At 29.7% G+C, this 25,888-nt stretch overlaps 1 protein-coding gene across 1 annotated transcript; it reads right to left on the reverse strand.

Annotated features, from left to right (window-relative positions):
- Nucleotides 1–3,586: 3,586 nt before the first annotated feature.
- LOC121116673 (carboxypeptidase inhibitor SmCI) lies at nucleotides 3,587–15,244 on the reverse strand. The gene is given in 23 exon segments (XM_040710946.2): nucleotides 3,587–3,661; nucleotides 5,574–5,600; nucleotides 5,659–5,697; nucleotides 5,844–5,890; nucleotides 5,961–5,978; nucleotides 6,050–6,070; nucleotides 7,060–7,070; nucleotides 7,072–7,251; nucleotides 7,313–7,348; nucleotides 7,568–7,606; nucleotides 9,298–9,324; nucleotides 9,385–9,417; nucleotides 9,476–9,499; nucleotides 10,655–10,693; nucleotides 10,761–10,799; nucleotides 10,859–10,873; nucleotides 11,010–11,051; nucleotides 11,472–11,495; nucleotides 11,564–11,596; nucleotides 11,788–11,826; nucleotides 12,930–12,944; nucleotides 13,958–14,202; nucleotides 15,077–15,244. Coding segments are annotated over 20 exon segments (963 nt in total). The 5' UTR covers nucleotides 15,147–15,244; the 3' UTR covers nucleotides 3,587–3,661; nucleotides 5,574–5,600; nucleotides 5,659–5,697; nucleotides 5,844–5,877.
- Nucleotides 15,245–25,888: the final 10,644 nt, after the last annotated feature.

A 25,888-nucleotide genomic window follows, 5' to 3' on the forward strand; every position in this document is an offset into this window, starting at 1 on the left:
ATTATAGAATAAAAAGTAAGCCTGTGCTTATTTATTCAAACTAAAAAATAGGTCTTCCTGAAATTCATATTTTAAATTGATTAACTTCAAACAGGGTATTTTAAATCAATCTAAATATAGCATTTATATTAACTTAACTTTATTTCTTAATTTAATGAATTCGAAAGGTTTTTTTACGAGTGCAACTACTTTAGCTGAGAGAAAAGAGGAAGAAAGAACAGAAACAAATAAATTTGAATAAACACACTCTGTTTTCTTTATTCAACTTTTGGAAATTTTGTGACTACGACTCTCGTTAAAATCTTCTTTAAGCTGTCAGGGAGACGAAGTCTACCTCACTCTTGAACGAGTTAAAACATAACTTGGTTAAGTTGGTTCGTTTTTTCTCAAATAAATGAAAAAGTCCATTACAAATGACTTTAAGTGGAGGAAGACCCATTGTAAACCTTAAATTAAAAGTAAGAATATATATTTTGTGCTATAATATTTATATGAAGGTGAAAGTTCCCAGGGGTAAACATCCTAGTATGGCTCAAGAAAATTTACAATAACAAATTTGACAATGATCTTATCAATTTAAAAAAAAAATCTGGAGGGTGTTTATGTAGGTTATGATTTTCAACTTGTACAATCAGATTACAAGTATTTTGTATTTCAGTTTAAAGTTTAGAGGATTTGTGATCAAGGAGAATTTAATTATAATAAAGTTCTATTGGATTTTGTACAACTTAGTGGATTAATTTTTGACTTTTATTAAAATTATATATTATTTTTAAAACAAATAAGCATTTTATGATCATTAAGAAAATGAAAGGGTAAAAAATAGTTAACTCTTCTTATCTTTTTGGAATAAATGCATTATCTAGCAAAATCTCAACATTTACTCACTCTAAGTATTAGTGTTGTAGTAATATCGGGGTGATAAGATCTTTGGACCGTACAACCGTGTGGTGAATAAGTCTTGCATCACCACAACTTTTTAAATGCATTTTTGAGAGTTTTTAATTATAAAATTGACCACGTTAATAAACATCTGTTGTTGTTATTTATCAAACAAGAAATTGCAAGCAGATATATATTTCCCCTCTAGGTAAGCATATTATCCAAAAATTTAGAGATTCCATCACACCAGAGACATTGTCAAGCAGATCAGGATCAATAAAACTCAATCTACTGTGTTTGTAAGTGACTGACAGATGTGTCCAACCTCAAGAATCTTGTCCGAAGCAGTAAGCACGTCAAACTAACCCTAAAGCTGTCAAACACTATTTGAAGGCCAACCGGGCTATATCAAAGAGGTTTGAGGAGATACCTTTCTTGACTCAAAAGCTTTAAGAATTTTGAATTCAATTATATATTTTTTCACTTCTTGACACATTAGAGCCTGTACCTCAACTCGCTGGACTACTGTGTCTGGTGGCAAGCAGTGTACAAAGCCTGCAGAGTCCGTCATAGTTTTATCGACAACTTAATTCCGTGTGGAAAAAGGTGTGTATAAGAGATAAGCGGTAGTTAAATGTCACAAATGTGTCGGCTATCCATTCATGCATGGATGCTATCATTACTGTCAATGACGACTAAGTTCACCAAAAATGTTTCTGTATATATATTTTAATAAATTTATCTTTGATGTCTACTATATCCGAGTTCATTTGGCGTCATACAGATTAAAATACTGTAAGTACTGTGATTAAAAATTTTCCGTGTTTGTATGAGATTCATAGTATACTTGAAATGAATTGCTCCTATCTTTATTTTAATGAAATATAGTTGTTTTCTGTCTTTCCTGTAATATAACAAGATCTATTTTTTTACTTCACACAATGTTATAATAAGAACCTCACAACATTGCATATTCTAAAGACTCTGTCTAAAGTACATATGAATTTTGGATTTCTAAAAAAAATATGAAGCATAACAAATTGTATCCAAATGTCAATGTACCAAGTTTAACAAACAATCTAAAGTAACTTTCGATAGTTCTGATAAATTGATACGGCACGCCAAATTTGGACAGCAGGCTATAATTTTATGGATTCTATGACAAAAGTTAAATAAGGCATAGGAAAAAATCTCCGAGTACAAAAAAAAACAACGCCAAGGAACAAAAACAGGCGCTGATCCCATTTACATTTTTTGTCACTCTTTTAGTGTAATAACTAAATCATTTTTAAGCTCATGTAGACTATAAATAAATGGTCTAAGTATAAATTCTTATACAAGACACTTTGCTGAAAAAATGGTTAATAGCAGAGGAAATGCCTGATTTCACAGTATAAATTTGTATATTAAGATTAAATTTACTTCAAATAACCCCTTCTAATATATGATATCCTCTTGTAGAGGCAAACACATTTCTGATATTCCTGTTAAAAGCTTCAAAAGGTAAAAAATGTAACAAAAATATAAAAATATCTCTTTGTATATTTACACTCGTCATTAATTATGTAACTTCTAACAAATGAAAATTTGATCAAATGAAAGACCTGAATGAGCAATGAATAAAAAATCTCAGGAGCTTAATTTGATAAATCACTTTTGATTAAATAATTCTGTTGTATAAACTAAATTATTTGTGGTCCTCAACAAAACACAAGTCTGAATGATATTTCTCAAAATTAAATATATATTACATTTGTAGTCTTGGACGCATTACCGTTAGTTTCTATTAACAAATTATTATAATTAACCTTAAGGAGGAACCCCAAACTGCACTTAAAGTAACAAAAAATCATCGTCAAAATGAAATAACTAAAAAATTTTGGATTTTATTTCAAAGCCCCTATAATTTGACCCAGACACAACCTTATCAATCAAGGTTCTAAGCTATAGTAACTATTATCAATTTATCCTAAAAAATTTGATAATTAGTGCGTACAATTGACCAAAATATTTATATAAGATATTGGGTTCTAAGTAAAGAGCCGTTCAGATTAATTGGTACCGAGATCAACCTCTCTCATATAGTTCAGAGTGTGAGAGGACAGATTTTGCGGCTAATATATAAGAGGTTCTTATGAGTTAATTGATTCAAATTTGGGCAATTTATAAAACTGCAAATATAGAAATGATTTCTGAGGAAGTAAGTCTTATTGGAAACAGAGCCCAAGATATCGGGTGTGTCATTAACTAATCTGCAGTACCGTGTACAGGAACGTTAAAAGACTCAACCAGTCTGTACACTTTGAAACGCATAGAAATGACAGAATAACCACCAAACATGTGTCCGGAGATATGGTGTTGGTATAATCTCCTGGATGCTGTTTCTGGCAATGCTCAATTCCGTATTAGTCGCAGTTCGGATTATTTCATGCCTTTCGTTTTAGATTGCTGGCTGTTATTGTAATCAATCAACTCACAAGACTCTAAATCTTAAGGGATTTTGTCCAGCGATATTTTTATTGCACTGATAGCCCAGTTGTTTGTGGATCCTTGCTCTACAGGATAACCGTAAAAACAATTGATTTTTTCAAAAAGTAATGAATACATAGATGTGATTTTTTTAATAAGTGTTTTGTATTATTATTTTTAATTGGAACAAAATTACAACATTTGTGTTAAGATTTTATAATTATCTATCCAGAAACCATTCAATAAGTTTTAAATGATAAGAGCTGTTTCACTTTACCAAGTACCATTAGGCATCACGTTCAGGATTATCCTAGGAGTAAAAATAATTTGATTTTCAATTGAAATATTAAGATTGAAATTATATTTATTTTACATTTTAAATATTACTTTTTCAGGATATTTTTAAAACTACATACATCAGAATAGGTCTAAAAATCAGATATATCTAATAACCAGAGTAATAAAAATCGTTTTAGGCGTATGATGTACATGTTGCAACATGTAATTAAAGCTATAAACCAAGTTTCAAAACGTGCATCTTAGCTTGAGGACAATTATTGGTCATTTTGGTGAAATTAAGTCCGTTTACAGTTTTTTTGTTCATTTGTTAATTTCCTACGGTTAATCTTTTTTTCGAAAAGCATAGCACGGGTTCAATTTTGTTTTTATATAGGAGGTTACGAGAAAAAAAAATTGTTGGGAGAGGTTTATTTTTGTAGTCATTATACCCTCAACCCAGCGAATATATATTCTCTTAGCCTAATAATTGATCACTTAATCCTCGTTTCGTCACCTGGATTACCCTTTGGTCTTGGAGTAAAAAAATGTCTGAAGAATAACAAAAAAAAAAAAAGTGATATAAAACTAACATGAATCATGAACAGCGTTTTTTGTTCGTTAAATATTCAAGCCTGCTTTTGAAATATCACAAATGACGTGGTATTTTTATCATTTTTCCTAGTATGAAATATGCAATTTTGTTTTTCCGTCGCAAAATTCATCCCTGTTAATTCAATGAAAAGGATGAAATAATGGAAGTTGCAAAAATAGTTATATAATAATATTCAAATATACTCAACGCCTCAAGCGGACAAAAAAAAGTTGTCACGTAAACAATTATATTTTAATAAATATTGATCAAGTTGTCTTTTTTTTGTCACATGGTGTATAGCTTAACTTATCACTGACTATTTATTTTTTGTAAACAAATTAAATTTTTCATTAACCATCAAATATTCACAACTATGATTTTTATAATTTTTTAGACCCAAAACTAGTTCTGTTTTCATAATTTTGCAATCTTTTTTTTGAAGATAAAATAGTTATGTCATTGCAAAAGTAAATTTTTTCAAAATATTTCATATTTTACTATTAATGATCTGTAGAGCAGGAATCCCCAAACACGGAGTCGCGGATAACGTTTGAATTTTCATTTTTTTTATTTACTAGACGTAATTTTTATTTTATTTTTAAGAGTATGTTCGGGCTGATTAACTGAAATAATATTGAATGCTTCTCTGCATATTTCATAAAGTAGATGGGTCAAAATATATATATATTTTTTTTTTTTGTGATAACTATACAATAATTTGGGTGCACTCATCATTACTGGATTTGAATTAAATTGAAGGTGGGTTACCAGATCAATCATTAGTGAACATGCAATTTCTTTTGAAGAACTTTGTATATTATTTTTTTAAATCTCAACAATTATACTTTCAAAATATAGAGGTTTAGTGATTTAAAATCTTTCTTGTTTGAGGGAGAGAAAATGACACACTACTATTGTTTGTGCTTTCAATGTATACAGTTCAAAGTTTTAATTTAATTCGGTCCGGTCTAGTCAAATCTTAAAACTGGTCTTATTTGTATTTGCGAACATAAATCCTTCTGACTTTCAGTACTTTAACTAATTAAAAAAATAAAAAGTAAATTTGAGTGACGTCATGAAGGACAAAACTGTATAAGTTGTGGAACTGAACTGAACCGAACCAGACACATCACTAGTTGTACTGGTAACTCACCTTTTCATTATTATTGATGAAGTAAAAATAATTATAAATATACAGATATATATAATGAAAGTCGGTCTAAAAAATTTTTAATAAGATGAAACTGGTCCATGGTATAAAAAAGGTTGGGAACCCTGCTATAGAGAACATTTTGCTACAAAATTGCATAGTTTATGGGCATTTTTATAGTGTCTGTATTGGATAACTTACCTCCTCTGCTGTTTTCTTATGTGGTCTCTGTAATTAATTAAGTAATAAATTTCATGAATAAGCTCTTTTAAAAAAGGATACTTACATAATGTGGTAGATTTTGAAATCCTAGTTGATTTCTACTCTAAAAGAATAGAAGACAAAAAAAAAATTAATTTTGCTATTGACTATTATAACTATTGTAGATATTTATAGAATAAATTATTTTTACCCCAGTTGTAGAACTGCACCTTAACACAAATATAAGATTTAAAACTTAATCAAACTTACAAAAAATCCGGGTGCACCAAAACCATGCTTTTTGCTACCCCTCCATACTAAAAAAATTCAGAAAAGAAAAACACGTTAGTATTAAACATTTTATGTAAAAATACGAAAAGTACTTACATATCCGTATTTCTTGTCCTAGAAATTGTGAAGCAATTTGTTTATTAATTTAATTTAGTCATTTTTGATAAATAATATGAGAAACTTACTTCTGTATTTCCGTAAAAGCCCTACAAATAATAAAATAATATTAGTAATAAAAATAAAAGCTGAAGTATTCTAAAAACAAATTTGAGAATTATTGAATTGTTTTCACTTCATTTGCAAGTCATATTCTTGTGAGAAATGGTATATATCTACTTTTGAAATTCATGAATTTTTGAATTGAATTAAAACAATCTTAAGTTTAAACTGCAGTTTTGCATATTATAATCTGCAAATCTCAATAATTCTCTGTTTAAATATAAGTAAATTCTGTTATTTAAAACTTTCTTGATTTGATGCCAAAAAAAATCCCACTTTAATAGATTTTGTGCTTCTAAAACTTTTATTATGGTATTTTCACTTCTACAGAGAAGAAACAGAATAGATTGTAAAATAACTTTGGCAGGTAAGACGGCAAAAAAAAGAAAAAATATTGTAAAAGGAGAAGATTTCGACTTTTTCGAGATATTCGGACGATTGACACTTGGTAAGATATAGTTGGAATGTCTCACTATGAAGAGGGATATATGAATTTGTCTCTTATGGAGTATAGGAGGAGATGGATCGGAGTGGACCATTGGACTGAGGGATAATGCAGGATAATTTAATTAGGTAAGTCCCTTAAGGTTTTTATACCAATTAGTTGCATGGTGTAGCAATGAAATTATAATTGAGTTAAAACATTCCACTTACAGTCATGATCCTACAAAATTCTAATCCTCTAAATATCTCAACATATTCAATTTGAATAAAACTTTACGTTCTTGTCGTCTTCAATTGAAAGAGAAAATATGACATGCGACAAATTTATCGAGTGTCCCCAAAGAAACATTTGAAATTATGAATCCAATACATTTGTAAAGGTAGAATTGTTGAGATTTAAATATAATAATATATAAAGTTCTTAAAAAAATTGATTGAGTATTGGTTCATTTCAGAATTACATATGTATGTGGACGAACGTGACACTTAGTAAGAGAAAATGAATAGACATCACAAAAAGAAATCAACATACCAGATTTTTTTTTGACTTATAAAAAAGTCTAGCACAAGTCTGTACGCAATCATTGTATGTTTCAAAGTTATTTTGATTTCCTCCACAGCCATTGTAAGAAAATCGGATACATTTTCCAAGACGACTGTCGTAGTAAAATCGCTGGAAGGAATTATTAAAACATCTCCCGGATTTCCTTGGCTGTGAGCAAACCTAAAAATAAGAATCATCTATAGTAATTAAATGTTATGGTATAAAAAATGTAATTCATTACACTAATCACGGGTTTGGAAAGCGCTTCAGGATTAAACTAAAATGAAGTACAATTTTATAAATATATATACAAGGGATGAAAAATGAATTAATTTTTTTTAGTGTCATATATGAATAGTGCCAGGGGTATCTTGGAGTATGAATAGGTTGTATTCTTAATATAGTATTAAAATATTTATTTAATTTTTCATAAATTGTGTTAATGTTCATTGAATTGGGAATAGATTGCATAATAAATTACTGAATTTATATTTACGCCAGAAAATCCGTTGTAACTAAATTTCTTGTCATTATCCTAAAAATATTAAAGTGTACATAATTAAATAAGGAAAAAAATTGTAGGGGAATATTAAATTTGACAAAAGTGGGCCGTACCTTGCACTTGGAAGGGTACGCCACAAAGTTTTATTAAAACAAAAAATATAAAATATCATAAATAGTTTGAAAATGTTAACCTTATTGCTGCAACTCTCCGTTACTTTTCTTCAAATCCTACTGCAAGCATTTCCCTGGGATAGTCAGATGCCCCAATATAAAAATGGAGGTTTTAGCAGTATAAATAATATTTGTTCTTAATAGTAGTTAAATGTGATATGTAAGACTCCTATACTCATCAGTTAAATAACTTTTTCCATGATATTTTGTACGTCTGTTAAGTCATAATCCAATCAGTAGTAGTTGAAGAAAAGAAAATTATAGTTCGTAGACTATACACGATAGATTAAAGGACTGGGATTTTAAATACAGAGTAAGTTTAGACCTTATGAACGCCGTCCAGGCATTACTGTGTGCCTTTGTCCCGAGCGTATTTCCTAGGAGATTATTAAGTTTATGATGCTGCCCAAGACAACTTTTTACAATGTTACCAAGGCTTCCAAGGGGGCTGACAGGGTTTGAACACCTACAAAAATGACTCATGATCGTTCTGAGAGCAAAAAACACACTCTTGACATCATCAAGCAAAAATAAATGAGGTCTTCTATCTCGCCAGATCTGAAACCGGCGGAGTACTATCTGTGGTGATTTTTTGGTCAGAGAGTCCATTAAATGTGCACTTTAACACTGTTGACTGCTTGAAGGCTTCCATTTTTGAAGCGCTGCCCAACATGGACAAATATTTTCTCATCATACATATGCCATACTCAGGGCCAGGTTGGAGGCTATAGTTGAAGCTGGAGGTTTCTGGTTTGATTGATTGACTTTACTAAAATGGACCCCGTCACGTAGGAGCAAAATATTTGTGAATTGCTGAATTACATTTAGGAACCAATTTTTAATATGTAATATCCTTATATTTTCCGGATTTAAAATCCCCAGCCTGTATTTCTAAATTATTATCAAAAGAGATATATCCTATACAAAATATAACAGATCAAGTCGCCTCTTTATCGACGATTTTTTTCATATTCATCGTTTGAGTAGATAAAGGTTAACTATGGATAAAAAAACACTCTCTTAAACTTCTGTTATTAATTTCATATTTTGTTATTATTTCAGAAACAAATGAATTGTCATCTCAAAAAAAAAAATATATATATATTAGATACAAAAAGCTTATCATAAATTAGGAATTTAAATAGAAGATGGAGCTAAATTGTGATAAACACAAGATTTATTTGTGTTGTAAAAAAATCAAGAAGAAGAGAAAATCCCAAATATAAACAACACAATATTTTATATACATATTTGAGCCACTATTTACCGAAAACTACAAAAATAATGCATACTCATTTTTGAGAAAATGCATTTTAGCTTGCTTTTTTGAGAACATATTTTAATCTCTTGGATGGATTAGTAAGAAATTAACGGAGAGTTCATAATTCAACTTAAAAAAATATATGAGTTTTAAATAACATTATGGATTCGAAAGACATTTTCAACAATTAAATTTCACTTTTTTTTTAGAATATTGATATTAATATTATTGAATAAACGATGTTTAATACGGCATACAAATTTTGTTAATGAGTGAAAAGTCATAATTACCTCTGGACCTCTATTATAACCAAGTGCCTAAATATAATAGGATAATTATATATTAATAGAATAAAATAATAATTTTCTTAAACATACCGCCTGACGACGTTTGTCTTCTACCAATAAGTTCTGGAAAAATAAGGAAATAATTATTGTCAAATTTTATAACTGACTTGATCAAACTCACGTTGTTTCCGCCATATGGATAGCCCTAATTGATAGAATTAGAAATATTTATATTAACTTAGGATATCTCTATTTGGCTGAAACTAGAGATGTTAAAGAATAATCGGAAACAGTTCAATAAAGACTTGTCTATTCAATCAACAGATTTGGAATTCAATATTTTTTTTTTCAAAAAGATTGCGTGAAACGAAACAAGTTATTAATCCTGTTATGATTTGGACCAGTGCCCTTCAAATAAAATTATACTTTAAGTTGTAAATCTTCAGCCCTTTCGATATGGGAGGAGGGAAATACCTAAAATCAACATGGTAACATTGACAATTTGAAGCGTTTTGAGTAGCTTGGATGTCATGCCATTTCATTTCACCATCCACAAGAAGATATGAACGGAAAAGGAAGAAAACGACATTAGCAAGAATGACTTTAATCCTCAATGTCGATCCTCAATTCTACTCTGAGTCTAATTAAAACTGAAACTTATAACTCTCCAACCCATCATCAGGGTTGCTCCTCATATTTGACGAGGAGACTAACTTTATACTTCCATGTCCTGTCTGCAATAATTTAGGAAAAATACCAACAGTTTTAGAAAAAAATACAGCAGAGATTGTCAACTACAAAAAGTAATCGTGCGCGGAAAATGCTTAAGATTTAAATGATTAAATCCTATTATGTTCTCATTGGTATTATAATTAATCCTTACTTTGCTTGTGATAATGCACATTGTATCAGACAGATAGTCACTACAATATTTATAATTATCTTACGTTATGTTTTCGTTCGTATTATATATATACCATGTAGATATTTTGAATTAGACAGTTTGATATATTAGTAAGCAATGGATCAATAGAAGATCATTACAAAAGGCATGAAACCATATATTTGCCATATCGGCACGAACATAAGAGAAAGGCTAAATGTCTTAAATTGGATCCGTTTTTTGAGGAATAACATAGCCTTGTTTGAATTAAGGGTCAAGTTTACCTGTTTTTTAAATTATTTGACATATGTGGATTATTAGACACAACTTGAAAAATTACAATATTCAATCGGTTTAACATCTCTAGTTTAAAAATGTTGCAACTTTTGGAATTTTAAATCTTATAACAAATTTCCAAGTCACTCGGAAATGTGATAATTTGTTAAAATTGATTAAAATATTTGTTATAATATTTACTGCAAAATAATTTAATAGTCCCCATTTGTTTTCAGGTTCCTGAAATAATAATAAAAAATGTTGTATATTACAAAACTTAAGCTTTATGAGTGGATTTCTAACTCACAAATTCCTCAAAGTTATTTCTATGTTGTGGGTGTCCAATCTAAACAGAAGAGTGACAATTAAATTTACGTAATTTTATAAGATTGGATTTAAACTTACATGTCCATAGGGTTTCTGATTGGCGAAAAGGAATATAAATTAGTTTTAGGATAAAAACATTTAAGAATATTTTATGTATTGTTTAACTTTAGTTACTAATTTTTTAATGCAGAAGGGTTAAATTGTTCAAAAAATCAATGAATATATTTACAGGATATCCGTAGAAACCAAGTCCCAATCTTTCATCGGAATTCTAAAATTATAAAATATATATATTGTTTATACTAGAATTATATTTTTAACTTTTAATTTTATGTTATAATAAATAATTCTCTAAAATAATGTAATTTTTGGCAGAAATATTTGCCAAACTTTAAGTGCAATTCGCAAAATCTTTACAGGAAAATATTTTGTTACAATGAAAATTAAAAAAAATATATAAATAAATCCATTAGAAATATTGAATTTCTTTTTACTAGACCTAATATATGGGAGCTAAAAGATCCTAGCTTTCTAGTTATACACAAGAATACTCGTAATATATATTTTTGGTTTAATATGCGTGTAAGGAGTGTTTTTCTGACAAAAAAACAACAATTATCAATATACCTTCTGACAACTATATAAAATTACGGTATGAACGTTTTTACAATATAACTTGAAACATAATTACCTCACGATAATAGAACGGAGCTGGCTAGAAAACGGAAATTATATGTTAATTTTTACCATATCTAAGTTATATTTTTATATATTTTTTCTCACCCTATAGGGTCTCAAGTCTCTAAATCTTGGATCCTAAAATCGTAATAATATTTTGTTAATAAATATACCGACAAATTAAACTAACAAAACTAAATGTATATTTCTATGTAATTAACAAATAAGCAAGAGTGCTCCATTAGCCTCATATATGTACCCAAAATAATCATAAGTGAACAACACTCAAGTCCCATTGATTGCATATAATAAAAAATGTGAGTTTTTACCTGGGGGTCTCCAAGAAATCCTTCTTTCCTATCATAGTCCTAAAAATATGAAATATGATAATTAAAAAATCTTTAGAATTGTAACAATTATCTTGTATTTATTTATAAATGGAACACTAGAACCGGAAAAGTTTAGTAACTTTTTTTATCCATTGCACTTATGGATGGGCTTAAGGTATTTTTTTTACTGAGTAGTTACGAGTAATTGAAAATTTTTATAAGAAGACAAGATTTTAATTTATAATTTGCAATTTATTTGATGCTATAGAGCTAAGTTTGTCCCTCTACTTTTTTAAAAACAATGCCAATGAAAAAATTGAGTGATGGGGATGTCATCAATGTTGGACGTCATTTTTAGAAGGAAAAAAAACCCTCCCACATTTGAAGGTGTTTCGAACTGTATATGAGTTAATTGTGAGCATTGCTTGCTGAATTTTCAAAAGGAATTATGATCATACAAAAACTATATTATTGTCAAAAATAATATACAGTAGTCTCGTTGGTCCTTTTTTGAGTGGCTTTGGTACCTTAAAGTTTCTGAAGCCCCCAAATTTTTTATCATATCTCAAATAAGTGCGTTTTTAGTGTTATCTCACGTGGATTCCAAAAAAGTCCAACAAATCCATCGTATAAAATAATGAAACATAATTCTATCATATTTTAGGGGCCTGCAAGATTATTAAAAGCCTGTTTTTGATCTTTTTCCTTTTCTCTTTCTATATCTATATCCTTCTCTCTGTTTTTCCTTTATTCTTTTCTCCCTCTATAGCTGTTTACATCCCTCGGTCCATCTCTTTTAATTCTACCTCTATTAATTGTTTCTATTCCTTTTCATTGAGCCTTGCAACACAAATGCTATCTACTAGTATATCGTAGAGCTTATAGAGGTCATCACTGTCCTTGGCAGACATTTTTTTTTACGATAAAATATTTTTAAACGTACAGTATTCGGTAGATCTGGCAGTAGAGAGTTAATAATTTTTGTTAACGGAAAAATATCACTATTAAATAAAAGAATAACTTTTGAAGCTAAAACAAGACGATTCTCTCTCAAAAAAAATATCCAACTACAGTTGGCCTCCTTCGAACGAATTAAAAATGTGTATACATACATGCCTAACGTATAATGTTTTCAAACTTACTTCTTCTGGATCAAACTGAAAATAAAAAAAGTAAAGCACTGAAGTTATGTAAAATTAATACTATATATGACTTTAAAACAATTAACCATTTGTTAGTAAAAATGTTATTTTTTGTACATCAAATAATCGCTAAATTGTTTCCAATTTTTGTAAAATATGGGAAACAAACAAAAAATAAAATAGTTCCAAAGCGTCTATTCCGTATGAAAAAACCTTTTTTTGTTTGCTGTAATAGTGTATGTTTAAGAATTTTAGTTTATTTGGTAATTATTAATCAAGATCTAATTATTTGAAACAATCATTATTTTGTGTACAAGTTGAAACCAAAAAAAAAATGAGATGAATAAATTTGAATACAAAATTGAGAATCCTTTTTGAGACGAAAATAATACAATAATTAGATATTCTTTAGATGGTCAATAAACTAACCCATTCAAGGCGATAATTATTTAGGACAGTCAAAAAAAATTTGGGATATATATTTTCTATTTATCACACAAATAAGATAATTATATCTAAAAAAAAATATCAAGACCCCTGGGACTCTAATAAAGGGCCAAAAATGTTTTTAGTTAAATGGTATAAGAATTGCTTCTTATTAAATACAATTTTAATTAAAATATATTTACTTTTTAGAAGAAAAAAAATGCAAAAAAACCAACTTCTGACTTTATTTTTTTAGAGGAAAATATAGTTTTTTATTGGCATTTTTAACAATTTTTTTTTTACTTTATTCCTTTATATTTTATTTTTTCTCAAGAAAGAAATGTTGCATTTTATTTTTAGACTAACCTTTTTATAAAAAGGATACACTTTTATTGGTCTTTTTAAATAAATTGCTCCACATTTCATATATTGACGTTTTTTTACCTATTTTTTTTTTTAAAGAATAGGGCAATTGTCAGAGGGCAAGTTCCTATCTAAAATCGGCTACCAATCTAATTTAAAAAAATCTTTAGTTACAGAAGCACAGATATCTCTAGTTTGATTATGCAGTTAGAAGAATTATTAAAAAATAGATTATTTACCCCCATACGATAGGCGTTTGACTTGTTTTCATCCTCACTATCTTTTTTGCAGGCCTCACTGCACTCTTCCATGCTGTCAAATTTGTTATCATTCCCATTGCAACCTCCAAAAGTAAATTCCTCACATTCTTCACTCTCTGAATTGAAATAATATTTAGTCACATTTTTGTCACAATCTCCAACATCTTTTGGTAGTTGGCATGCGGATAACACTTCTTCTTCGGGATCCTCTGCTGCAGGAGCTCCTATATTAAACAGCAAAACAAAAAAATAACAATTAAAAATGACAGATATTGGTATTGTAAATCTATGGATCGTATATGGGGCCTTGTACTAAAGTCTCGATCTTAAAGATTTGCAATTGCTTGATTTAACTCAAATGCTGGATATTGACAGAATCAATTCCAGAATAATGTACTATTTAAGATGGATGCCATAATGGATCTATTTAAAAAAATCCCTTTCGATAATTTTTCAAAAAAAGAAACTACGGATTTTTGAAATATTTTTCCTTTTTTTTTTTTTTTTATTTTTTTTTTTTGCAGGAGAAAATTTTTTGAAGAAAATATAACATCTCAAAATTTGAAATCTTTGTTCTATGAAAAAGCAAAGGTAGCGAAATTTGACGAATCACGGTCACAACATTTTTTTTAAAATTTTTGAATTGAACATTTTTCCTTTTCTTGATTTTGGTAAATTTTTGAAATTTTTTTGTTTGGTTTTTTTTCCACCAAAATCTGTGACATTTTTTTTTTTTTTTTGCAATTTAGCATAATTTTTTTTATTTTAACATGTCAAAAAAAAAAAAAAAGTTATAAAAAAAATCCTGCGGCTCGATTATTGTTTTTTTGCAAAAAAAAAAAGTCAATTTTTTTGAAATTTAGAAAATATGGCTTTTGAAAAAAAAAAATGGGAGGAAAATTTTGCTAAATATTTTTTACCGTAAAAATTTTTTTTTTTTCAAATTACACAAAATAAACTTTATAAAAAGATATTTTATAAAAGAGGAATCTGTGAAATTTTCAAAGACTTGGATAGTGACCCTATACATTATATTTGATATAGGCTTGCTTGGTATATACCTTCAATATTTACTTGGAAATTATGTGGAAAACTTACCTTTTGCTATTCGTACAGATGATATTACCAATAACCCAGCAAGAAGGACATTTTTTTGTGCTATTAACATGTTTATAAGTAGCTGAACAGACTAGGAAATCAAACAAAGATATTAAAAGTATGTATATCTTTTGAAGTATCCTCAAGAAATGTAAAAACGGTACTTATATAATCAGAGTCAAAACGGTAATTTTATAACTTTTTAAGCTCATAATTTAAAGATATACTATTAATTAATGTCATTAATTAGTACTTTTTTCATGTAATGATAAAAAATGGACCATTAAATAATTTAGATAATGAGGATATGAGAGGGGACATCAAATTACCAAATACTTCCGTTCTCGGATATTCTTTCATCATAAATTAGTTTTATTGAGAAAAAAAATATATTAAACATTTTTTTATAGTTTGAAATATTGAATTCGAATATTACTCTATAACTATCTATAAAACATCCAAGAGGTAATTAACCTTTTGAAAAAGTGACTTCTCCATAGAAAAGAAAAAATCTCAAATACTCTGTCAGCAGAAAAACAATCTGGAACAAATGTCAACAAAAGGATCTATTTCTTATATATTATTGTATTTAATAAGAGTTTAAACTCCACTTGTATATTTCATTGAAATATTTTGGTCAAATTTGGCCTTCATATTTAAATTTTTGTAATAATTTTATAACACTGATTTTGAACTGGGTTAAAAAAAACTATCCCCAAAAATAGGCATGTTTATTTCACGTAAACAGTTGAACGATTTTCATAATTACGTCATTTAAATTTTGTATCAATTTGATAACTGTTTCATCCCCTTTACACTCATAAATGTTAATTAAAAAGATAAAAATACTTGTATTTTAGTTAATCAATGAGAAAAATAAATCCTTATTTTAAAATAATCTTTACAACAAGAATTTGCAGTTACAACAACGATTTTTTTTTCTTAGAGTCGAAACATTTTAATTTACGATAAAAATTGATATATTTTATTCATCATTTTATGCGATTTATTTAAATTAAATTAGTAACTATTAGTTTTTCACAAGGTTGCGTGTATTATATAACATAATTACTACAGTATCATACGCCTGAAAAAAAAATAACTTCTAAGCAAAACAGTTAATTAAACTCATTAAACCTCGATTAAAAAATACTAAATATACTGGTAAATTCGAAACAAGACATTATCAAGATAAATAAATAATCACATATATTCTAATTGAATCTTTAATGAATAAGCTGAAAAGTATTAGCGGTAAAATGTAGATCAAAAAAAAAAATATCAGGGTCTTTGAATTAATTGATATAGGCCCTGAATCATATTTAGATCAGTGAGGCTTTGTTTCATTCTGATATGACGTTACAAATAATATATATTATATTATATATCCTTATACAATTAAAATCAACAATATTTAATAATTTCAGGACTTTCAAAGGATAACAATTTAACAATATGAACTGAATATACAATTATACATTTTTGTTTTAAATTGTGCAAACATGTATTTTTGTTGACGTGCCGTATATGTAAAAAATTACCAAGCAGTTAAAAATTTGAAAACTTGATTTTCAATGAGGGATATTTTGTGAGCAATTCTGATCCACTTTAATAGACATATCCAAATGCACAAGCGGAGACTTGGACTCAAGTTCATAATAAGAAGACTGAAGACGTCCAATGCAGGTCACACCATCTTTTTCTCAGATGATAAAATATTCGCAATTGAACGTAAAAGGAACTCTCAAAATGGCAGATGGCTCTCCACGTCTAAGGACAATGTCCCTATGTGTACATGTACAAGAGCTTCAGCTCTATCATGGTCTTCCGCGTCATCACAAGCACAGGGAAGGTATCATACCCCCGTTCTTCTTCAAGAAGGGAGCAAAGGTCAATTCTACTTTGTATGTGGATTTCTTGAGCTCCACTATGCTTCCTTGGGTACAAGCAAACGTCCCTGAACCCTACGTGTGGCAACATGACTCTACCCCGTCACACATCCAAGATAAACAAAGATTTTGTCAGGACCAGCTTTTACAATTTCTGGTCCCCAAGACCTGGTCCTCCAACTCTCCCGATTGAAATCTGTTCGATTACTTCTTCTAGGGAAAGTTGGAGATGGAGGTCTGCTCAAAATATCACAACAGCAAGAACAGCCTGAAGGCAACCATGAAGAAGGAGTGGGCGAGGATATCGGCTGCAGATGTGGAGAATGTCAGTAAGAGGTTCAGGGCCAGGATTGAGAAAGTGATTGCCCCTGTGGCAGTGACATTGAATAAAATAATATATAAATGTCAAACAAATAATTGTCCTTTTATTTCTTACATCTCTATGTAGTCTACAATTTTAGAAAGACACTTTTGAATTATGTCTGGATTTATCTCGGCAACCCTGTATACAGTATAATTCAAAAGTATTATATTACAATACTGCATCTGACCTAGGAATATTCTTTGAAGTCCGTATAGATATTGTATATTTCCTTCTCTAGGAACGACCGGGGGGGGGGTGAAGCAATGCACATGGAGTTCAAGAGAATAATATCACTCGAGCGTGTTGTCCATTGAGCTACGTTGTTCCGTGTTGAAAGAAAATGTGAGTCGTCCCTTATGGAGTATCAAGGAGGGACCCCGGAGGTAGAGCGGATAGCTTCTCATTGTCTTGTACTCAATACATTATTTATAACGGGTTATTCTTTTTATTCACCATGAAACATGACAATAATTTCAGGAATAGGGGTAATACATTTATGGAGTCTGGTTGAGACGGGGAAGTACTAATTCAAATAATTTTTAGGATGAGGGGAAGGTAAGGGTATTGGATATTTAGGAGTCCACTATATTGTTAACTAATCACTGTTTTACTAATCTACAAAACCTTTTCTATATGAAATATATCAACCGGAGTGTCTACAGGCGGGGTTGTACACCCCCTCAAACGAAGGGATTCTTGTTTTTTTAATGGAAATTTTTATGAAAAAACAAAGGTTCAATTTTTTTTGATATCAGGATTTCTTTTGTAAAACAAGCGGATTATGCATCGAAGCCAAAATTTTAATTATTGAAAAAATTCCCTCCTCCCAAACCCCTTCCCCCACCCCGACAAAAAATAATCCTGCGCACGTAGATAATCAAAGTCATTTTTTTAAATTTTTCCTGGACGTCATAAATGTATGCCCATACCTTCTATTTATGTACATTGTACAGTCATAACATATTAATTGCCATTATTGAATTTCAATTTTCTGCTTTTGCTATCTTGAACTTAGATACAAAAAAAGAAAAACAAATGCTATTGCAAAATTCTAATTCTCACCTTGGAAAAATCAATTAGAGTAAGAATAAGTATGTTGTAAATTATTAAAGAACAATGATCACCAAAAAGATAAAACAAATGTACGCTGAAGAATGATTAGTATTTATAACCCTAAATATATGTTCTCCCATTTTATTTTATTTTCAAGATGACGTGATGACTAATGGCACATAGAGTACTTTAGTCTTTGTAGCTCTCCCTGACACAATTCCGTTGCTTAACCTCATTTAAATTCAGATTCAATATTTTATATAATGTATGTAGCTCTCTTTTCTTTTCTATTTTTAAATAAGTTTTACTTCACATTTTTGTTGTTAAAAATTAGTAATCAATTAGTATGCAATTCTATAAAAAGAGTGTTGTGTCAAATTATTTGTTGACATAAACGCCTACGAGATTTCATTCATTTTTATTTACCGTTTTAATACGAGTAGATATTATACATATATATGTACTTCCTTTTTTTCTCTTTTTAATATGACGCGCACGCTCGATTGCATTGTTTTTCCTAAGGCATGTTTCTAACCAGTCCTTCGATAGACTTAAAAAAGACTTTAGAGATAACATACATACATATTTCATTTGTTTTATTAATATAGGTTTGCGTGTTAAGGTGGAAATATTAATGTATATTATTCATATATTAAACTCGCATATAAATAAGCATATACAAATCTTATTTACATTTATAAGTCTGTTTTAGTGTTATCACATATGAAAACCAAAACTGTCTAACAGATCATTGTAAAATCTATTAATAGACGTATAAAATAACAAAATATGTTTCTATGATATTTTTGAGTTCTCCAAGGTCATTAATAGGTTGTTATTTACCGAAATATAGTTCTTTTTTCTTCTCTCTTTATTTAGATATATTCTTCTCTTTGTCGATCCCCTCTTCTTTTCTAATTATGTCTCTTTCTACACCCCTCTCTCTATCAATTTTCTTCTGATTATTCTTTATTATTTCTTATTGAAAAGTGATTCAAAACGAGCGGTTTTTGGATTGTAGAAATAAAACACATAAAATATTATATTATGGTCAAAACTTTATTATGAACCGAAAAAACAATCCTTTACAATTATGTCTAGAAAATAATCCCCTTCATATGTTGGTCACAACTGGCCTTTAAATGGTCCATTTTTTCGCACCAATTTTCGATGACGCGTTCGAGCATTGTGACCGGAATATCAAGAAAAACTCGCTTAATATTTGCTTCCAATGCTTCAATCGTCACTGGTTTATCCACATAGACTTTTGCTTGTAGCCCCAAAGAAAAAAGTCCAAAGGTGCGATATCACACGATCTTGGTGGCCAATTCACCGGGCCAAAATGTGAAATTAATTACTCGCCAAAATGATGTCCCAATAAGTCCATTGTGACGCGTTGTGTGGAAAGTGGCATCTTCTTGTTGAAACCAAATATCGTGAAGACCATGTCCTTTAATTTGAGGTACCAAAAAGTGTGTTACCATGGCGCAATAACGTTCGCCGTTGACGGTAACGTGTTCTTCACGATCTTCGGCTACACTCTCGGCTGCGGCCGCAATATTTTATACGCTGTGAGCTGAAAGTGGCCTACCAGACGACGGGACATCCCAGCATATTGCTGCTCCTTCAAATTTTTCGATTATTCTGCGAATTGTTGTTTCTGAAGGTCGATTATGTGCACCATAAGTTGGGCGTAATTTGGAAAAAACCTTTTTCACAGAACGCTAATTTTCATAGTACAATTGAACAATTTGTACACGTTGTTGTGGCGTATACCTTTTCATGATGAATTGTAAAACAATACTGAGTAAAAATGACGAATGAATTTGACAGAACTCGCGTGCACCTGTCAAAAAATTGCTACGGAGTTATAATTGTAAGTACTTGTTGACTCAGAGTATAACTGTGGAACGACATAGGAAATGTCTTTTTTTTAATCCTTTTCTCCTTCCTCCCTTAGTATACCAGGTTAAATTTGGGTTACATTTCTTTTAACATGCCAATTGTACACAGGATTTTCATAATTTAAGTCACCAGACCAAATTATGAAGTCTCTACCTCTCAGTAATAACTCAGTTCATGGAAGAATAAATGAAACGCCAGAAAAGACAAGAAGATATATTGTGCAACATTCTTGCTACGACATAATTTAGCTTGCAATGAGATGAGTTCCTTTTACTGGGAAATGAATATGCCCTTTTTGCCTTTGTTGTATATGTTCAAGATGTTCAAGAAATGATATTTGTTAGAAATCTTATAATAAATACTAAAGAGGAGTTGGTATTTGATATCATGGTATTTTTTTTCCTTGCACTTGCTAACATTCCTTCAGTGTTATAGATGGCGCACCATCTATGATAGATAGTCATCGTTGATTCATGAGTTACCTTACTTAGTGTACATGCAGTGCTTTGTGTAATCTACAAGCAGCGTCTGGTACCATAAAAATCTTATTGTTCGACTTAACAAATCAATTAATACTGTTATCACAGCAATTAAGAGGATCCAGGCACATTCTCTCAATTCCAGACAATTTGACAGCTTGACATTGTTAGAGGTGAAAAGTTACATGGGTATCGAGGGAAACTTCATCAAACTTTTTTATTCTTTGTTCAACTTTAAGCCTGACACCAATTCAAAGTATATGTCACAGTCACTTTAAAATATAATCTTGTATCAAAATGAACAATTTATGTGAATAATATTATTTATAAATTATTCTATAGTTATAAGCAAAAATGACTTTAGCTCCTATTAATACTCAAACCATTTACGGGTCTACTATATATTAGCTACATTTATTAGATTTAAGACTGCCAATTATATTTACGAGTATGAGTGTTGCTAAATTTTACATTTTCTATTATAATGAAATAGTTTTATTTGAAACGACAAAGATTTATTCTTTTCTTATTCGATTGAAACTCAAATATGAAAAAAAAAAGAGAAGACATCTTGAGCCAAATCACATTCATGACAACTGTATCCTTCGAATAAAAACACGCAAAATAATAGTTTTATTGTACAACGGGAAGTATCAAATTGTGAACCCCAAACACAACGGTTTAACTTTTATAACATTGTTACAGAGTCGCTCTTAAAAATGTGTCTCACTCTCTGGATCCAAATACTCGATTGGACAGGCCAAGGAAAAAAAACTTCGGAAAATAAAATAAACTAACCAAAAGTGAATTATGGAGCTCACTTCCTTCACTCACAATGTAAAGTAAGGGAAGCCGGTATAAAATAATTTGAATTGAATTTGAGTCTATAAGAACAAGTCAACAGTAGCTCACCCTCCACTCGAGAGGATAGAGATCAAAAGAGTTTGATTGCCTCTTAACGACGAAATGATTCAATATCATTTTTGAAATTAATACACACCCTCCCTTATCCTAACTCGTATAAAACCACTCCTGAGATGTCATCATTCTTTTTCATAAAAAAATATGGTAACTAATGAGTTGTAATAAATACACTAACAAGCAATTTTTAATTATGAGAAAACGGAACATGAATTAAAAGTTGATGTATAAAGATATGAAAGTTGTCTAGATCCTTGTGAGTATAAATGAGATAGCTGATAGGACGATTATTAAAACCCTGGCTTAACCTGGTTTTATTGTGATACTAATATTTTCGTACCAGTTTTGGTATCAAATTTGTATCACACATAGTTACTCAATCATATCACCTAAAGAATAAAATAATAATAATAACAGCATGAGGAAATATAAAAACATTGTTGAGGTTGAGAAAAAAAGCTCACACCTTCCTGTGTGAGGTTTCGCTATACCCACTCATTGTTAAGATCATCTAAAATCATATTCTTGAGCTATATATTTTTTATCTATTTCCATTTTCTTTTCCATTTTAGTATTACGTGATAAGCCATGCAATACTTTATTCTCAATAGCCATCCCTATCTGAGTTTTAGCTCAAAACTCTTGTTGCTTAATCATATTTAAAATTCACCTTCATTTATTTATATACCTATATCTCTTTTCTTTACTTCGGAGTCAGGGAGTACTTTAGTCTCTAAAGGGCTCTCTGGTAGAGCTTTATCTACACATACTCTTTGCTAAACTAATCTAAAGTCACATTCATTATTTTTCATTTTATATAATGTGCTTTCCTTTTCTTTTTCTTTTTTTATATGGCCTTTAGCATAACACACTCGTTTCGTTATAAATGAGTCCTTTACTTAAAATTCTATAACTTTATACATATACTACCTTTACTTTTCTTTTTAAATTTGTCTAATGTGATTGCATTGCAATTCCTTTGATCAAGTATCTATACAATCCTTAGATATACTGAAAGAGGACTTTACGTAAACATACTTACAAATAGACACACTTTGCTTAATTTATACAAATTACTGTTCTGAACGTTGAATGAATAAATTTGAATAAGCTCTTTTTAAGCTATAAATAGTTTTCCACATTTAAATGAAGAAAATTCGAAGAACTGGGAAGAAATTGTGTATAACTTCATGTATTTTTGTTGTTGTTGCCGGGGAAGTCGAGAGGCACTTTACAGATTGTAATTTTTTAATTAACTAGTGGCAGTACTTGGTTTTGAAGAGAAAAACTTTGCTTTGGTTATATAAAAGATAACTAACTTAGGAATCTTCTGTGTTACTCAACGTTTTTCATGAGCAACCCAGTATATAGATACTCAATACGCCTCCCCTATAGAATGGAATAGTAAAAATGCATAAAAAACAGTGTGTACTTAGCCAATTCCTCCCAAGTTTATATTCTTTATTATATAATTGTCGATAAGTGCTAAAAAGCTTAACAAAAGCTAATTCTATTTCAATAAAAAATGTTTATAATATTGATTAAGAGAAAAGAAGAAACATCAATTGCTTAAACAAAATACACTGTATATTTCTATGATAGCCGTGGTTATTCTACTCGGTGTTATTTCACTAACACAAAAATTTACATGGTATTTGGTAGTCATCTTTCAATGTTTCTTTATATGTTCCCTTAATTAGTATTCTTAATATTGATGGGTTGGATTCGAATTAGTTCTTATTAAGCTGTCAGGAATTATCCGCTACATTGAATGAAAGATTATGTTAATTACCATACATCTGACTTGAAGCCTTTTTCTGTGTATTTTCGTATAATAAGCTGCGAGATACTGTAAAAGTAACGATGTGACCAATGTTATTAGAACAATAATTATAGTAATAACTAATAATTATGCTTTAAAAGTAATAACTCTGGGTAATTCATTGTTTCGGAACCAGCAATCAGTAAAATTGTAACTGTTCCATGGGTCTGTTTAATTAAGGACTAAACTTCGTATAAAATGCTGCACAAAATTCGAGACAAGTATCTGTCTAATTTTGGTTTTGAATCTAGATCCAAAAGTTCCGGTTGAATATTTACATTAAAAGAAGCTTCAATCAAGATCCGAGAAAATGTAGATCCGTCCTACTTTTTGTTAAGAAACAAGTCTCAAGACTTGCAAACACTTATATACGTGTATATTGTATATGAATGAACTGTACATCGTATAATTTTCAAACTTCAATAATTATTTTCTTACAAATATAGCGGTGTGTGATTTAAAATGTGCCTTGTATGTAATAGATTCATAACATAACACTTGACATGGAGTTATTCTACGAGTATACTTATTCTCATCGAATAAAGTTTTTTTTTTCTATCTTTCTTGTAATAAAATATAATTGATTATTTTTTATCTTACATAATATTAAAAGAAGAAGCCTACAACTTTGCATCTCGACTCTGTGTCTAAAGTACTTGTAGATTTTGGATTTGTAAAAAAATATGTAGCTGAACGAGTTGTATCAAAATTCCGATGTAAATAGCTTCACCAGGCAAATTAAAATAAAAACCATGCAAGTACAGAATCCTTCCAAATACAAAACACATATTGGCAAAAAAAAAAAAATAGGAATCATCATTAAGATATTTCGTTTCTCTTTTTATTAAACTCTTACAGAATATATGACAGATCCCTCTTCACGACAAGTTTACTGATTTTTTTTTCATAGTAAATTAAATTAACTATTTTCGCATTATAGATTTGTATATAAAGACTAAATTTTGTTAAAATCTTATCCTCCTGATATCCTGCTGTAGAGTACAATCACTTTTTTGAATTCCTGCTAACAGATTCTAAAGGTAAGTTAAAAGGGCATTACTTTTAATTTTACACCATTAATTATGTACTTCCAAACATTTGACATTTAAAAAAATACAAGAACTTATTGAAAAAGAACAAAAATCATAGGAATTTTATTTGATCTATGACTTTGGACTCAATAATTAGGATGTATAAACTAGAGAATATGTGGTCTTTAAGAAATACCAAGCTTGAATGTTTTTCCTCATAATTGAGTCTAGATTACATTTTTAAGTTTTGTTAAAAAACTTTTCTGATTGACCTTTCGAGGATTCTCTATGTTAAAAAATCATCGTCACAATGAAATAAATATAAATTGTAGATTAAATTATATACCCTATATTATAAATTTATCAAGTTATACCAAAAATTTGAATAAAAAGTTTGTAGTGGAATCAACGGAGCTGATGGACAATACACTCGCGAAAAATTATTTTTTTCTAGTAAATACACGTAGATTTGCAACCCCGGTCATACCTAGAGAAAGAAATATACTTTATGAGTATAGACTTCACTAAAGATTCCTTCGTTAGATAGAATAACTGTAATACTATAATGTTATTTATACTTAAACAGTGCAACCCCATCTAACCATTTAAAGGAACATTAAAAAAAAGTTTGTATAAGTTAACAATAAATGTCTTTGAAATATTGGCTGTCTTCGCAGAGCTGTTAATATAAATATTCACTTAATTTTACCTCTCTTATAATGATCAGAATGCAGTATGGCAGAGTTCACGGTTATTGTGTGATAAGTTTTCGAAAAATGATAGATTTCAACTTTGGTGCGGCAGCTACAACCCAAAATATGGAATAAACCTGACAAGAAAATATTGCAGAATATAGCCGTGTGGTGATTAGCTCCTAGAAAGTTGTCTATGTCACAAGCTAATCCCATAGGACTGTGTACATGAACGTGAAAAGAATCCACGAGTCTGGGAACTTCGTCTTCATATCAGCAAAACTGATAGGAAAAGGAGCCATTAATTGAAGTTATTCTCAGATGAGAAAAAATACCCTTTGGATGTGTGCAGCAATCGTCAGAAAGACTTATTTCTCACCAGCAACAAGTCAAACATTCCAAAGTAAATGGCTAAGCATAAGGCCGGACTGATGGTCTTGGGTGTAATCTCCTACTCGGTTTTTCCGGCTCGGCTCAGTTACACAATAGTCGCTCTTTGAACTGGTTCCATGCTTGTTGTTTTAGTTTACACGCCAAAATTATAATCAATTAACCCACTAGAATTCAAACTAAGGGGGATTTTTTTTCTTCACTGCTCTGCAGGATACCCATACTGAAATTGACTGTTGTAAAAATAAATGAATTCATAGATGTAA

Source organism: Lepeophtheirus salmonis, chromosome 4, assembly GCF_016086655.4.
Source record: "Lepeophtheirus salmonis chromosome 4, UVic_Lsal_1.4, whole genome shotgun sequence".
NCBI classification, from domain to species: domain Eukaryota; kingdom Metazoa; phylum Arthropoda; class Copepoda; order Siphonostomatoida; family Caligidae; genus Lepeophtheirus; species Lepeophtheirus salmonis.